Source organism: Chelonoidis abingdonii, chromosome 4 (assembly GCF_003597395.2).
Source record: "Chelonoidis abingdonii isolate Lonesome George chromosome 4, CheloAbing_2.0, whole genome shotgun sequence".
NCBI classification, from domain to species: Eukaryota; Metazoa; Chordata; order Testudines; family Testudinidae; genus Chelonoidis; species Chelonoidis abingdonii.
The window spans coordinates 45,008,900-45,025,884 of NC_133772.1; the positions used below are offsets into that span (position 1 = coordinate 45,008,900).

The 16,985-nt window shown below is 47.1% G+C and overlaps 1 protein-coding gene across 1 annotated transcript in view; it reads left to right on the forward strand.

The window, feature by feature from the left end:
• Positions 1–16,985, forward strand: part of IGSF22 (immunoglobulin superfamily member 22) — a 212,263-nt gene that overhangs the window by 128,615 nt on the left and 66,663 nt on the right. Inside the window, exons 12-13 of the mRNA XM_032765505.2 lie at positions 5,611–5,771; positions 16,841–16,954. Coding sequence (XP_032621396.1) covers positions 5,611–5,771; positions 16,841–16,954 — 275 coding nt within the window. The remainder of the gene's footprint in view (positions 1–5,610; positions 5,772–16,840; positions 16,955–16,985) is intronic.

Below are 16,985 nucleotides of genomic sequence, written 5' to 3' on the forward strand. Positions count from 1 at the left end.
TGTAAATTGTCTTCGCTTGATTGGCTTCCCTGGAATTTTACTGATTTACGCTAGCTGAGGATTTGGCCTTATGTGAGGTTTTACATTTTCTAGGTTGTATAGAGATCTCTAGCAGCTGTTAATCTTGGAAAAGCTTAAACTGTGCTTCTAGTCTTCATATTAACATTATTAAACATCTTGTATACTGTTGGGTTTATCAAATTGTTGGGTGCAAAATATTATATAGAAAGCTAAGATGACTTTTATGCCACTGAGAATATGCAGTTGTCATAGCTTTCCTACTTAGATCTGAACCTTAGAGTTCAGAAAATAAGATGCTAGCATAAATTCCTCTAAGCTTAATTACCAGCTTAGATCTGATAGCGCTGCCACCAGCCAGATTCCAGTGTCTGGCGCACTCTGGTCTCCCCAAACCTTCCCTGGGGACCCAGACTCAGATGCCCCGAGTCTTACAACAAGGGAAATAACACCACTTCCTTCCCCTCTTTACCTCCTCCCAGAACTTGCCCGCCCTGGGTACACTAGAGATACGTTTTCAAGTCTTGAAATGCCAACACAGAGAGACAAGTTCTTTCACCCTCAGTCAGAGTCCTGCAAAGGTAAGCTTTGCAACTTGACACAAAGAGATTTTCCCTTCCCCCCTGTTTCCTTCTCCCACCAATTCCCTGGTGAGTTCTAACTAGGAAAAAATCCAACAGATCTTAAAAAGAAAGCTTTATATAAAAAGAAAGAAAAAGACATAACAATGGTCTCTGTATCAAGGTGACAATAACAGGATCAATTGCTTAAAAGAAAAATGAATAAACAGCCTTATCCAAAAAGAAATACAATTTAAAACATTCCAGCAAACTACACACATGTAAATACAAAACAATATAAAAACCTATTGTCTTCTACCTTTGTACTTACACTTGGAAACAGAAGATTAGAAACCTTGGAGAGAGACAGTTCACTCTTAGAGCCGAGAGCAACAGAGGGGAAAAAAAAACACACCCAGAAATTCCCTCCCTGAGCTTTGAAAAAATCCGGTTTCCTGATTGGTCCTCTGGTCAGGTGTTTGGTTACCCCTTTGCAGGTGAAATAGACGTTAACCCTTAGCTATCTGTTTATGACAGCAGTAAAGCTGGGAAAGGAACTCAGGAATCCCAATCTAATATCCTGTCCCTCCTAGACCATCTGTTCTACTCCTTTGGCCTCTGTGTTGTCTCCTCCCAGTTTCCCTAAGTAATGTGTCTACCAATCTATTTAGCAGTTGCTGATGGTACAGTAACTCCACCACTGCTCACTGCGGCTAAACCTTTTCTGATGGGTATCATCCTTATTATTCTATTAAGCAGTTAGGTGAACTAGCACTGAAACTGCTTAAAGGAAACATGCTACAGTAAACAGAATAAAATGCTGATAGCTTGTTGAGCACTTTTCCACCACTACATCCCAGTGTTAACTTTTCTAATTATGGTATCCTTCCAGTTAACTGCTTGAAATAAAATGTTTAGATTTCCAAACGAATAACAGCCATGCCACCCTCTGAATACTGAGTTCTAGCGCATACTTATTTTATAAATACTCTATGGCTATCTGGTCCAGGATATTACCATTCTATGTAACAACTCGCTAGGTTCCATGGTCTCAAGACATATACTTATATAGGAAAAGTCTCCTTTGCATAATCTTCACACATCTTTTCATCTGTCAGATCCAGCCCTGAACTCAGTATAACAAAGCAGAATTGCTTCCCAAACTGCGAACAAGCCTCCTTTCACACAAGCAGCTTTGAGTCTCACCAGCCATGTGCTAATATGCAGAGAGCCGGCATACAAAACCCTGTGTCTGGATCAAGAGCATGGAAAGTCTGTCACTCATGCATTTGGCGCAGAGGATGCGTTGAAGATCACACTCTGAGACAAGTGGGAAGGGGAAGGAAAGATTACTTCCATGAATATGCAGACTGTACCATGTCTCAGACAAAGTGACACAACAGAGAGAATAAAATTGAGCCAAAGTTCATTTGAGTCCCCTTGTCTCACAGACGAGGCCTTGGCTAATTTCACTCAGGTACTGCAACTATCTCAGTGAAATTCACAATCCCTGCTGGGGTGTAGTCTCGACACGGTTATTCAAGAATTGTTGGTAAATGCAGCAGTTTAATACTAGTGATCAGGGCTGATCGAAATTTTCCTGTCAGAACTTTTTTTTTTTTTTTTTACTGAAAATTGAGTTTTGAGCCACGTAAAAAATTTTTGCAAGACATGGCTGTCTGTTTTGCATGGAAATGTTCAACACAAAAAAAACAAAAGCACAAAAAGTTTTCAGTTAAGAATCACCAGGCAGACTGCTTGGGGGGCTGGGAGCCCCAGACTTCCAAAGTCCAAAGCTCCAGGACATCCCCACCAAGCATACTGTATGGGGTCACAGCTCTAGGAAAGCTTCTTCATGTGCACTGGTCCTGGCCTGGGGACTCCAGGTTTACCAGGGGTCCACGACTGCACGGCAGCTCTGCCATGCCAGGAGTATCAGAGTTTCCAGATTCCCTACCATGGAGTAGAGAGCCTGAAAGTCCTGGGAATCCTGGCTCTAGCTGGGGCTTGGCTCCTGGGTCTGCACAAGAGAGCCCAGAAGCCCTGAGAATCCTGGCAGTGAATTCCTTTGGGGATTTCTGCTTTGTGAGAAATGTCAAAAAAATTGGTTTTGTTTGGAAATCCTGATTTCAGCTAGCTCTACTCAGATGTGCATTTATTGCAGGGGTAAATCTGTCCCCTTTTATGTGTATAGTTATATAGGATTCTACAGGGGGGGAAATAGAATTTTAAAACCAAATTGTTGGTTGGGGTCATGCATGTCTTATAACACCAGCCACCCCAAGGCAGATGAAAAGAGGTGGAAAGAGCAGACAGCAGATATAAAAGGAGAGAGGACTAAAAGCGGTTTAAATTTATAACATATATCCCTTCAGGAAATGAGAATGTTATGCTGACACAAATGACACTGAAGCTTTGATTGGCGTTACATGTTTCCAAGCTCATAGTTCGTTTTCCATACAACCTGTTCCCTCCATTCATTTTAAGGTCACATCCCCACTTGGTTATTCAACTAAGCAACGCTTCAGCTTTCAGCATCAGTGGGGCAGTACTAAAAAAACGAATCTGGTAGGTGAATGGTTCCAAACTGCCAGAAGAGAAATAAAGGAGCTGTTTATTGAGATGTCATTGTCTGGGACTGTTCTTTTATCATATAATGGCAATAATGCCTGTCACTCTGGAGTATACTTACAATAAATGCCATGGTAATGAAAACCACAGAAGCCATTAATTGCGTCACATTCTCCAATGCCATGGACATTCTCCCTTAGCTAGAGGTACGATGTTGCAGCATCTAAACTGATTAGAAATTAAATGCGATCCACCAGCTGCACTGCAGAGACTGGTGTACATTTCTCAGCAACAAGGTTTGAGGATGGTTTATCGTAATTCTTTCAGGACGGGTCAGGCCTTAGCAGGCTTTGGGAATTCAGAAAGGAATAAAGCAAAAGGGAGAAAGAAGTCTTTTTCATTTTCAAAGGAACTTAACAAGGGTCTAGCCACTGATTGATTATCCCAGCTTTAGCAGTAACATGATTCTGGGCTTTGAACCACCAATTAAACCTTGTTTCTTCCCAACCTAACCCCACGCCTCCTGAATCTCAACAAAGCATAGATAAAGAGTATTTTCTTTTCAGTAGGAATGAATGTATACAGTGTCACTGAATTCAGGGTTCTCCGATTGGGAAGTATAAAATCAGTAACAATGTAAAGAAAACTAAATGCATCTTGAACTAGTGATTATTTTTTTCCGATCTCCTGGAAGAGTAACTTCACATAAGTATTCCTGTTTCTTTTCTTCTTGCATTTGTGTTTTGGAACCACTGTTTTTCATAATATTTTGAATCTGTTTTCAAAATGTAGTTATAAAACTAGTGCTCTTGACTGCCATGGCTTGATTCTCAAGGAATCCTACATCTCATTTTCAAAAGTGACTCTGGGCCCAAATCCTCAAAGGTAGTTAGGCAACTAACTCCTACTGATTTCAGTGGAAGGTCGGAGCCTGAATACCTTTGAGTATCTGGACTTAAAGAGCCTAAATCCCACTGAAAGTCAATGGGACTAACTGTTTGCTGCCCTGCCCTGGCTGATGGCCTGGGGCTCACAGACTGCCATCCTACTTGGAGGGCTGGAGCACTAGGTACAGCTAATTCTCCCCTTTTGAACTCACCTTTACAGGTACATGGCAGCAAGGAGGCGTGCCCTCCCTCAGAAAGTGACAAGGAGGGACGGCCATTCAGCCTACAATCCCATTGACTTTCAGTGAGACTAAGGTTCCTTAGTGTGTCCGTCACTTTGAAAATAAGACTAAATTAATTAGGCATTGCAATGCTGAGCAGAGCAACACCTTTTAAAATTCTGGGCCTTAGGCAATTTTGAAAATGTTACTCCTAGTTCTTAGCCTTAACCCAAAATTGCTCTCCAGTGCTTCCTTAAAACTCAGTCAAATGGTTACAGGAGGTCTGTGGAAGCTAAAGGTAACTTTCCTTGGACACTTACCTGCCTTTTGAAGAGAATTATTCAGCTGAATGCTGGCTGCTCCAGACAGTCTCTACAAAGCTCAGGCCAAGACTTTGAGGATTGCTAGCTCCACTTAGCACCTCTGAAACTTAGGCCTTAGATGAATTGTGTTAATGACCAAAAACTGAGGCATGCAGAATAAAAGAGCACATCTGAATATTTGGTGGTATGTTTGGTGATTTCATAATGACTCAGAGACATTGAAGAAAATGGAAATGTACCTCAAGATAAACTTGAGGCCATAACTAGAGGCACAAATCTCACTTTCCTCTGAATGTCTTGCTGTGTGTTTGTATATTATTATTTATATAAAATACACAAACAGAAAGGGAAATCAATCAATCTATCAAATACTTAAGTAAAACAATTGTGTTATAAACCACTGTAGTCTTACTGAATGAATCTATCAGGAGGAGAGTAAGATGGCTGTAGACTAGTATAAAGGAGACATCGTTCTGCACGCAACTCTTGGCACTAATATAAAGAAGCTGGGAAAGAGAACTCCGAAAAAGAGCATGAGAGTTTAGCAGGGTTTTTAGTGAATTTTTTTTAACAGTTTGCTCAAATGCAGTAGTGATCTTGAAATCAGAATTTTCTGTGGTGTGTGGCTTTGTGTGTGGATGCTCATTTTCCTTGAGCGTTGGTTTACTTCTGTTGTTCTCACAGGGTATGTCTACACTGCATTTTGAAACCCACAGCAGCAACTCTCAGAGCATGGCTCTATAGACTTGGGCTTGCGCTGCGGCACTAAAAATAGCAGTGCAGGCTTTGTGGCTCAGGTTCTGAAGCCCCACCATCCTCCCTGGACTTCAGAGCCTGATCCTGAACATCTACACAGCTGTTTTTAGCCCTTTAGTAAAAGCCTCGTGAGCCCAAGTCTGTCAACACAAGCTCTGAGACTCACTGGTGTAGATATGCCCAAAGAAGCAGATTGTCAGTTTATCAGTTTTGATGAAGAATCTTTGACAATGTTTGCAGTAGTGTACTAATTTTCTGTATAACTGGATCCCAGAAAGGTGGTGAAGTAAGAAACCTGCGACATTACTGGTATACATCCTGGCCAGATCAAAAGACACCAGATCAAGCACCAGCCCTCTTACAACTGGTGCGGGAAGTGGAAGAGGCCATGCAATGTGCAGAAGAAAAGAATGCCCCAGTCATTGTCCACTGCAGGTAAGTTAATGCTACATTAGATCTCCATGGAGCTCTGTGACAAAGTGTCTGAACTACATAGCAGAGAAAAGGAAAAACTTCATGCAATTGCAAGGAAGCAGGATGGGCTCCTTAGGCATTTATTTATAATGTGTAAAAAGAAAAACTGCTTGATCACAGGGAAGTGCAGTCTGGGAGACATACACTGGAGATCTCATGCAGCCGCTAGTGAAATATCCATGGAGTTTCTAAAAATTATAATTACAGTGTTCTAGTACAAAAAGTATTGCATCTGACTTGGGGCAATTCTATATTAGATCTCATGCTGATGCATAAATAGGAATTGATCACTGAGCTACACAGGTGCAAGTAATAAGGATCTAGTTTCATTTGCTATGTGCAAACAGAAGATCGTCCTGACCAATAATCGATATTCTTGCTGCTTCAAAAAGGTCAATTTCCCAAAGTTAAAAATAATGACGAGTAAAACTGAGTGGAGGGAAATCTTTGAACATAAAAATTCAAATAGTAATCGGGAGTTGTTGGGTCATAGTAGATAATCAGTTGAACTTGAGGGCCTACTGCCAGGCTGTAGTTAAGAGGGCAAATACAATCCTGGGATGCATGAACAGGAGAATATCAGGTAGAATAGGGAGCTATAACCTCTGTATATAATAAATTGGAAAGGGTTCTGAAAAGAGCTACAAGAATGATTCATGATAATCATAATGTTCCCTTTTGGCCTTAAAATCTGTGAATCCATGTGTGTCTCACTGGAATCTCATGGTAGCTTTCACAGGCAATACTGACCCCAGTGCACAGCTTTCTATTTTGCTTTGCATGCTTGTTTTACTGTCTCACCTACTGCTTTGTCCTTCCATCTCCAGTAGCCTACTGGTGATTTTTGGAAATGCAGGACTTTTGGTCATTTTTCTTACCTAAGTATTAACAGACAGGGTAGCAGGTTTCTAGAGAATTTTAAATGACAGCTGGTGACTAGAGCAGCGTCAGATTTTTTCAGATGCTCTTTTGGGTAAAATATATTCTGTGAATGTAGTAAACTGAATGTATTCAAGATTAGGAAGTGTACCAAACCATAGCCCAAGCCCTAAGATGTTCTGAATACCACAGTTCCCATTGGCTTCAGTGGAAGGTGCAGGTATTCAGCAGCTCTCAGGATCTGACCCTCTAGAAGAGCATAACCACTGCAAAGATACTAATACTGTCAGCCCTCTTACATACAAAATAGTAAACCTTTTAAAAAAAAATCAAACATGATGCTAATCCTGAAAGTCTTCTTAATAAGAAGTACATGTTAAAAGTAGGCTGTCATTCCTAGCATAGTCCTGTGGGTAAGGCACTGGACTAAGAAGACCTGGTTTCTATTCCTGCCTCTGCCACTGACCTACTGTGTGACTTGTGCAAGTATCTTTACCTCTCTCTGCTCAATTTTCCAGTCTGTAAAGTGAGGGGCGCTACTTGCCGCCTTTTGTAAAATGCTTTGACATCTGTGGTTGAAAAGCACTGTAGAAGATCTGTATATTACTGGTTATTTGTGTCTGTGTAGCACCTAGAGCCAACCAACCTCTGGGCCTCAGTGAAATAGGTGTTGTACGTACACCTAGTAAGAGACAGTCCCTGGCCTGAAGAGTTTCCCCTCTAAATAGACAAGACAGACAAAGGATGGGAAACAGGATGCAACATGGCGGTAGCAGGTTGGGAATTGAGGTACAGAGACAGTGACTTATCGAAGGTCATACAGGAAGTTTACAGCACCAGAAATTGAACCTAGATCGCCCTAGTCCTGGTCCAGGCCTGAATAGTAAGATCATCTTTCTTCCTTTGTAGTGCCTGCATTTTGTCATTTTAACCCTGTTCCTGCTACAGCTTAACACCATCTAAGCACAGTTATTGCTAGGCCCATTTTCCTAATCAGCTTGGCCAGGAATTTCTCCCTGAAAATTTAAATAATGTGGTCAAAAACCTGTCTTTAGTGGTCAGGGAAACCATGCTGGAACTTTGCTGGCCCCAGCCATGTGTAAGTCCAATTGTTGCCTGAACAGTTGTTGCCAGTATCTTTGCACTATGACTTTAACACTGTTTAAATGGATAGAGGTTCTCTGGAGATTGTGTAGGGTAATTATTCCTGAGACTGCTCACTTAATTAGTTAACATGCGGAAGTGTTGTCAGCTTTGCTGCTCATTCTTCATGGAGGTGGTAAGAGGAGTTCAGAGCTTCTCTTTGCCACAAATGCATAGAATATGTGAGAACAAAATCCGCTCTAGTCATTAACCAGGGGCTGAAACAGATAGACAGAAAAATGTCTTTGCATTGATAATGGAAGAGAAAAATCAGTGGTTTCTTTAGTGGTGAATTGTTGTATCCTGCACAAATCCAGAGAATTGTGAGATTCCAGATCTGAATGACTTTGGAAGTGGCATCAGACTTACTGTGTGTATTGCTGTTAGTCAAATTATTTCGGCAATATTTGTCACAGCATGTATGAATGAAAACTCATCTTGAGACTTGCAAGCCTGGGAAATGTTTCAAACTTAATCTGACCAAGGAATAATGGTTATTCTTCTTTGAGTGATTGCTCATGTGTATTCCGCAGTAGGTGTGCGTGCTCAGCCCATGCCAGAAGTTTTTCTCCTAGCAGTGCCTGTAGGAGAGAGTGCCCCCGCGACCCCTGGAGTGGCGCCTGTTTAGCACGGTATAAGGGGAGCTGAGCACTGGCCCCACCCTCAGTTCCTTCTTGCAGCCAGTGAAGGTACGTCAGAACAGCTCTGCTCCAGTTGTGCTAGAGCTTGTCCCCAGAACTGTTTGTTCATTTAGTACCTATAGTTAGTTAGCGCAGTTCGTTTAGCTAATCAGTGAGCCTGGGCCGGGACATGCCCGAGCCCCGGGATTTAAGTCCTGCAGTTCTTGTCAGCGTTCTATGCCAAGAAGCGACCCCCACACACTGTTTGCGCTGCTTGGGAGACACTCATATCAGCGAGAGGTGCAAGATTTGCAAGTTGTTCAAGCCTTGGACCAAAAGAGAAAGGGACATTAGGCTTAAAGCCATTCTGATGGAGTTGGGGCTGACCCCAGCACGCCGTAATGGGTACCAGGTGTCGGTACGCGGCAATCTGCTGGTGCCATCAACCATTCGGCACTGCTCCCCATCCATGGGGCACACCAAGAGTGTCGAGAAGACTCCCTATTTGCAGCAGCACCGAGAGAAGTCTGGGACAGAGGCTAGGGCCATGTCGGGTAGTCCTCGATCCCCACCAGGCCCTAGGCCTCCAACTCTCGTAGAATGGAGTAGCCCAGCCCCTTCAGAACAGGCCTCTCCAAATGTCCGGATACTGTCCACACCCAAAGCCCTCCAGGTGGCCCGGGACGTCTTGTCCATCCAGGTCCCCAGAGTGCCGCCGATGTCGGCCCCATGCTCCAGCGGCAAGGCGCCGCTGGGATCTCCACAGTCACCCTCAGCTTGGTACCGGTCTCGGTCGACAGAACGTTCTCAATGCCGATCACTGCCCAGCCTCCGCTTGGGGCAGAGTCCACGTGGATCACCCTCAATTCTGACCAGACTCTCAGGCTGGGTTCCGTCCATCCTGGACTTGTGGCACCAGTCCTCCTCAGAAAGCGGACATCGATGGAACCGTGGCAGATGTCGTCATCGGGCCTTGTCCCAGAGAGGGTATCACAGTCAGTCACAGTACGGTCGTCGATGCCGTTCCCATGCGGGTTCCTGCTCCAAGTCTCCACCAAGGCATGACAGCCCCAGGCGTCAATCACCGATGCCTCGCCATCACAGGTCCGTCCGTCAAAGCTCTGTTCATGGAGGAAACAGATACAAGGCTGCATGGCATGCAGGGCTCCCGCACGACCCTTTAGATCAGGGGTCGGCAACCTTTCAGAACTGCTGTGCCAAATCTTCATTTATTCACTCTGATTTAAGGTTTCACATGCCAGTCATAAATTTTAACATTTTTATAAGGTCTCTTTCTCTGAGTCTATAATATATAACTAAACTATTGTTGTATGTAAAGTAAATAAGGTTTTTTAAATGTTTAAGAAGCTTCATTTAAAATTAAATTAAAATGCAGAGCTCCCCGGACCAGTGGCCAGGATCCAGGCACTCTGAGTGCCACTGAAAATCAGCTTGTGTGCCACCTTTGGCACACATGCCATAGGTTGCCTATCCCTGTTCTAGATCCTGGGTCTCTATTTCCTGGCTCCGGCAAAACTTAAGTTCAAGCCACAGCAGATTCCGACCCCAGCCGCCCTCCCAAGGCTGCCCATAGGAAGCAATGGAACTATAAGAGATAGTCTCAGCCTGCCCCCCAGCCTGGACCCTCCAAGGGCAAGGAGGCAGGGAAAAGGTGATTTTGACCAGACACTCAGGGGAAGTAAAGCTTCCCTTTTCCATCCAGTTGTGTGCTTTCCTTCCGGAATGCTCTCCGCTCAGTTTGGACTGATGGGTCCTCAACACCATCTCCCGGGGTTATACGCTTCAGTTTACCTCCTCCCCACCCAACCACCCCTCCACCCCCATCGCTCCCAGGGGACCCCTTGCACGAAGCTCTGCTTGGGCAGGAGGTGGGGTGGCTCCTAGGACTAGGAGCGATAGAGGCGGTGCCTGTGGAGTTCATGGGCAAGGGGTATTACTCCCATTATTTCCTTATCCCGAAGGCCAAAGGGGGTCTCAGGCCCATACTGGACCTACAGGGTCTGAACCAGCACATAGTGAAGCTCAAATTCCACATGGTCTCCCTGACCTCCATCATCCCCTCCCTGGATCCCGGGAACTGATATGCTGCCCTCGATCTACAGGACGTGTACTTCTACATCTTCATATTCAAGGGGCACAGGTGCTTCCTCTGTTTTCTGGTGGGACAAAATCATTACCAATTTACAGTCCTACCATTTGAGCTGTCCACTGTCGCGAGAGTGTTTAGAGAATCCATGTCAGTAGTAGTGGCCTACCACAGACAGCGGGGGTGTGACGGGATCCACTTACCCCGCACTAGCCCAGACAGGGTTAAGCCCTAGGTATTGACAGCGGAAGTCCCACCTCCCTGGCAAGACTGGGCATGCTCCAAGTGCTCTAGAAGTATAAGGGGAGAGAGACCAGCTCATTCTGAGTGGGAAGCCGCAGGGGAAGGACTTGCCTGGGAAGCTCCTGCGGAGGGCCAGCCACAGCCTCTGACTACGCTGGGCATTGAAGCTGTTCATGGCCTGCCTGCACCCCGGCAACTGGAGGAGATCCTGGAGACAACTGGACCTGCTGAACACAGAGGACCCGACATCTCACGGGAAACCCCAATGCAGACTCTGGTAGGAAGTGACCCAGGGAGGGTGGCAGAGTGGTACCTGCCGCCCGGGGAAACTCAACATGTTTCGGTTGTTTTATACACTCTGGCCATTGGGCCAAGCTGCCCTACACAAAGGGGGTGCCACAGACTTTGGTCATTAGGCCACGCTGCCCTGCACTGGAGGGGGCACTATAGACTCTGGCCGCTAGACCAAGCGGCCCTGCGCCGAAGGGCTGCTTTGCGAACTGTGACGGATAGCCCACGCTGACCTGACCTTAGGGGATGGGCTGTCACAGGGAGGTACAGATATTTCCCTATCTGGACGATTGGCTTGTCAAGGGCACCTCCCGGTCACAGGTGAGGGATCACGTGGCGCTCCTCCTGTCCACGTGCACCACCTTGGGCCTACTGGTAAACAACACCAAGTCCATGTTAGTCCTGGTCCAGCGCATAGAGTTTATCGGGGTGCTCCTGGACGCGGTGTTGGCCAACGCCTCCCTCTCACCAAACAGATTCAAGACCCTGAAAGGTCTCATAGACTTGGTCACAAGATTCCCGGTAACAACAGCCTGGGTTTGCCTACAGCTCTTGAGTCATATGTCGGCATGCACGTACATGGTCCATCATGCCAGACTCAGGATGAGGCCCCTCCAGCTCTGGTTGGCCTCAAATTTCTCCCAGGTCACGGACAGGATGGACAAGGTCCTCACCGTGCTGGAAGCCGTGATTACCTCCCTGCAATGGTGTCCACCCCGAACAACATGCTCCAAAGGGTCTCGTTCAGGGACAGGGCCCTCTTGCTGGAGCTGATGTCCAATGCATCAGACCTGGGTTGGGGGGGCCCATGTGGGGAGCTTTCAGACCCAAAGCCCTACACATAAAAGTCAAAGAGCTCAGAGCGATGCGGCTGGCATGTATGGCCTTCTGCTTGCACCTGGAGGGCAAGGTAGTCAGGGTCCTCATGGACAACACGGCCTCGATGTTCTAGATCAACAGGCAAGGTGGGGCCCGCTCCTCTGCCCTCTGCCTTGAAGCCCTCAGGCTGTGGGACTTCTGTATCACTCACTCATGCCCGTCACCCCAATCGGGATATGGGCCGCCAACAACAGATCTCCAGAGTCCTCTATCCTGGGCCATTCGCTCTAGCTGGTTCCAGGTATAGCCCATTTTTTTGCTATCAGCCTGAAGGTCGCGTCGCCAGGTATTTCTTGGACGGCCTCTTTTCCGCTTGCCTTGGGGGTTCCACCGCAGTGCCTGTCTGGTGATGTAAGTTGGCTGCTTGCGTAGTGTATGTCCTATCCAACCCCACCTTCTCCTTCTGATTTCTTCCTCTGCTGGGAGTTGACGGGCCCTCTCCAAGAGGTGGATGTTAGTGATGGTGTCTGGCCAGCAGATCTGGAGAATCCTTCTGAGGCAGCTATTAATGAAGGTCTGGATCTCCTGAGCTGTTTTGGTGTCCTCCAGGTTTCAGCTCCATACAGTAGGACTGATTCACATTGGAATGAAACAGTCGATTTTTATGCCAAAGACAGCTCTCTGGAGCTCCAGATGTTCTTGAGCTGTAAAAGGCTGCTCTTGCCTTACCAATCCTACTTTGATGTCTGCGTCTGTGCCACCCTGCGTGTCGATGATGCTACCTAGGTAGTGAAGGACTGCACTTCTTCCAGAGGGCTCCATTCAGTGTACTGGGTCATGCTGATGGAGTTAATCCTAAGGATCTGGTCTTGCCTTGTGAATGTGAGGCAACCTGTGATGATGTGCTGCCACACGTTGGTCTCCTCTTGCATCTGCTGTTTACTGTGCGACAGAGTGCAAGGTCATCAGCAAAGTCCAGTCATCAAGCTGAGTCACAATGTCCACTGGATCCGTTCCTACGCTCGTAATGGCGCTCAGAATCCAATCGATGACGAGGAGAAAGAGAAGTGGTGACAACAAGCATCCTTGTCTGACTCCAGTTCGCGCCTGGAAGCTGTTAGTGAGCTGCCCTTCATGGATCACTCTACAGTGTATACCATCATATGAGTTCTTGATCAGGTTGACCACCTTTACTGGGATGCCGTAGTGCCGAAGGAGCTTCCAGAGGGTCTCTTGATCCATGCTATCGAACGCTTTCTCATAGTCAACAAATTTGATGTACAACGAGGAGTTCCACTCCAGAGACTGCTCGACTATGATGCGAAGCATTGCTATCTGGTCTGTGAATGATCTGTTCTGCCGGAAACCTGCCTGTTCATCTCGTAGCTGTGGATCGACGGCATCCTTCATTCTCTCTAAGAGGACTCGGTTGAAGACCTTCCCTGGCACCAACAGGAGTGTGATTCCTCTATAATTAGCACAGTTGCTAAGGTCTCCTTTCTTGGGGATTTTGATGAGATATCCCTCTTTCCAGTCTGCTGGAATCACTTCTTCCCATATCTTCTCAAAGAGGGGGTACAGCATTTCCACTGAAGTATCCAAGGGGACTTCTGTATAGCCCACGACATTCACCTGAAGGCCTTCTACTTACCGAGTGCCCGCAATGAGAGGACGGATCGATTGAGCAGAGACTTCTCGTAACACAAGTGGTCCCTCCACCTGGAAGTGGCCCACTGGCTCTTCCGAAGGTGGGGAATTCCCCAAGTGGACCTATTCATGGCTTGGCAGAACCAGCGATGCCCCCGGTTCTGCTCCAGCGAGGGCCTGGGGAGGGGCACTATCTCCAATTCCTTTCTCCTGTCCTGGTCAGGCTGGCTTCTCTACGCCTTCCCCCTGTTCCGTCTAATCAGCAGGGTCCTAAAGAAGATAAACTTTGACAAGGCCCGAGTACTGCTGATTGCCCCGGCGTGGCCCAGGCAGTATTGGTATGGGACCCTCACGGGCCTGGCAGTAGCTCCGCCATGGCCGTTGCTGCTCTGCCCGGACCTGCTCTCACAGGACCAGGGCCGCATCCTCCACCCCAACCTAGCGGCTTTTCACCTTACAGCATGGCTGCTCAGTGGTTAGGTAGAGAGGAAAGGATGTGCTCAGAGCAAGTTCAGGGTGTCCTCCTTGAAAGTAGACAGCCCTCCAGTCGCCGCGCTTATTTGGCGAAGTGGTCCTGGTTTTCTAGGTGAGCGGCAGACCAAGGGGTCTCCCTGGTGACCGCCTCGATCCAGCTTATCCTTATCTCCTCCACCTGAGGGCCCAGGGCCTGGCGCCCTCGTCCATCAAGGTGCACCTGGTGGCCATGTCAGCCGTCAATCTGCCGGTGCAAGGACACATGGTGTTTTCCCATGCTACGATGGGCAGGTTCCTTAAGAATCTAGACTCTCTTTTCACGTATTCTAGACCTCTCGTTCCACGGTGGGATCTAAACCTGGTATTGGCTCGTCTCATGGGGTCCCCGTCTGAACCACTGGCCACGTGCTCCTGGTCTCACCTCTCATGGAAGGTGGCCTTCCTGGTTGCTAATACATTGGCCAGGCAAGTCTTGGAGCTCAGGGCCCTGACTTCCAAACCGCCATACACGGACTTCATAAAGACAAGGTCCAGCTCCACCTACACCCTACATTCCTTCCAAAGGTGCTCTCCACCTATCATATGGGTCAGGACATTTTACTACCAGTCCTCTGCCCCAAGCCTCATGCATCCGGTGAGGAATGCCGCCTCCACACGCTTGACATGCGACGGGCTCTGGCTTTCTACATCAAGCGAACTGAGCCGTTCAGAAAGTCCTCACAACTGTTTGTTGTCTCGGCTGAGCACGTGACGGGACAGCCAATTTCCACTCAGCGGCTTTCCAATTGGATCACTTTTTGCATCCGTTCCTGTTATGAGCTGGCGGGCATCCCCCCGCCGCCCATTGTGAGGGCACACTCGACCCTGGCACAGGCCTCGTCGGCTGCCTTCATGGCCCACATCTCCATCCAGGATATTTGTAGGGCTGCCACATGGTCATCGGTTCACATGTTCACCTCACACTATGCGATCATCTCCCAAACCAGGGTTGACTCCAGGTTTGGCAGGGCTGTCCTCCATCCTGGGAACTTGTGAACACCGCCAACAGATATAGCTTGGAATCACCTATTGTGGAATACACATGAGCAATCACTCAAAGAAGAAAAAAGTTACCTTTTCTGTAACTGGCGTTCTTTGAGATGTGTTGCTCATGTCTATTCCACATCCCACCTTCCTTCCCCTCTGTCGGAATTGTCTGGCAAGAAGGAATTGAGGGTGTGGGGAGCGCGCAGCTCCCCTTATACCACTCCAGGCAGGCACCACTCCAGGGGTCGCTGGGGCTCTCCCCCTATGGGTACTACTAGGGGAAAAACTTCCGGCACCAGTGCACGTGGCGAGCGCGCACACCTACTGTGGCATACACATGAGCAACACATCTCGAAGAATGCCAGTTACGGAAAAGGTAACTGTTTTTTTGGTGTCTCTGTTATTTAGGGTATGTCTACACTGCAATAAAACACCCATGGCTGGCCTGTGTCAGCTGACTCAGGCTCATAGGGCTCAGGCTCTGGGTAGACGTTAGGGCTCAGGCTGGAGGCTGGGCCCTGGAGTCATCCCCCGCACTTGCAGGGCTAGATTCTCTTGAAAAAATATGCTCATGGTTACAACATGGTTTGCTGTGTGTGACTGTCCACTCCACACATTAGTAAGTAATTGCTTCTCAGGGGAGGGGCGAAGTACCTACTCCCCCATTATTTTCTAATTTCTTGTACACAGAGGCCATCCCTGTTTCACCATGAGACATTCTCAGCTGACACCAAGTTTCTGTACTTGGCTTGCCCCATCAAGAGTGAACTAACCAGTTCCTAGCTGGTGAGGGAAGGGACGAGGTTCAGAGTCACGGCAGACGTCTTTCAATCCCTGTTTCACTGAGGCCCCGCATCCCATTTTACATCTGACCCCTGCCGCAGTGGCATCACTCCTAGCCTCAATCAGATGTGCCGCTTCCCAAGCAAACTGAGCGGTGGATCAACCACTGGCATGTACCTCAAGCATGCTTGTCCTTCCATCCTCCCGTGTGCAAAATGAAGGACCGTGCTTGGGATTCAGACTCTGATCCCCTGTTTTGTAGCATGATGCACCAACATGGGGTCATATCTCTTTTTCTTTATAATGTGCATCACTGAAATTCCTTTGCGGCTGAATACAGCCTTTTAGGGAGCGTACCTGTTATTTTTTTTTCATAATCATGAAATATTAGCAACATCTAATACATTGAAACATGTCAAGGGAGTGAAACTACCATCCATGAGATTTCAACAGACACCACCTTAGTGCTTAGAGGCTACAGTGATGGTGGATTGATAGCAAAGTGGTCTTCCACTTTAGGTCTATCTTGTACAGTACACCACTGAAGCTAACTAGAGCCATGCAAAGCTTCCCTGGACAACTATGGAAAGGTAGCTGGGCCTAGTGGCTAAAGCACTGAACTGTGACTCTGGGGACTTGGGTTCTTCTCCCAGCTCTGGCCTGCTGGGTGACCTTGGGCAAGTCGTGTCCCCTCTCTGCAACTCAGCTTACCCATTTTTAAAAGGGGGATAATGATACTGACCTCCTTTGTAAAATACTGGGACATCTACTGATGGAAAGTGCTGTATAAGAGCTGCTGTTATTATTACTTAAGTCCCAATGAAGCTAATGTCTTTTATTAGTGATTAGTAATGATTTTTCCATACACACACCCCAGGGATGATGGAGGATTCTGTTTATTTCACACATTTGACAGCAGCCTCTGTACGTTATAAATGAAATTTTAACATTTTTTCTGGGTTATTTGCTTACACCCTCCCCCCCTTTGTCCTCCCCAGTGCAGGGATTGGGAGGACTGGCTGCTTTATTGCCACCAGCATTTGTTGTAAACAGTTGAAGTACGAGGGAATAACTGACATACTGAGAACAACCTGCCAGTTACGGCTAGACAGGTAAGAGAATCTTCTTCCTTTCAAAAATAAT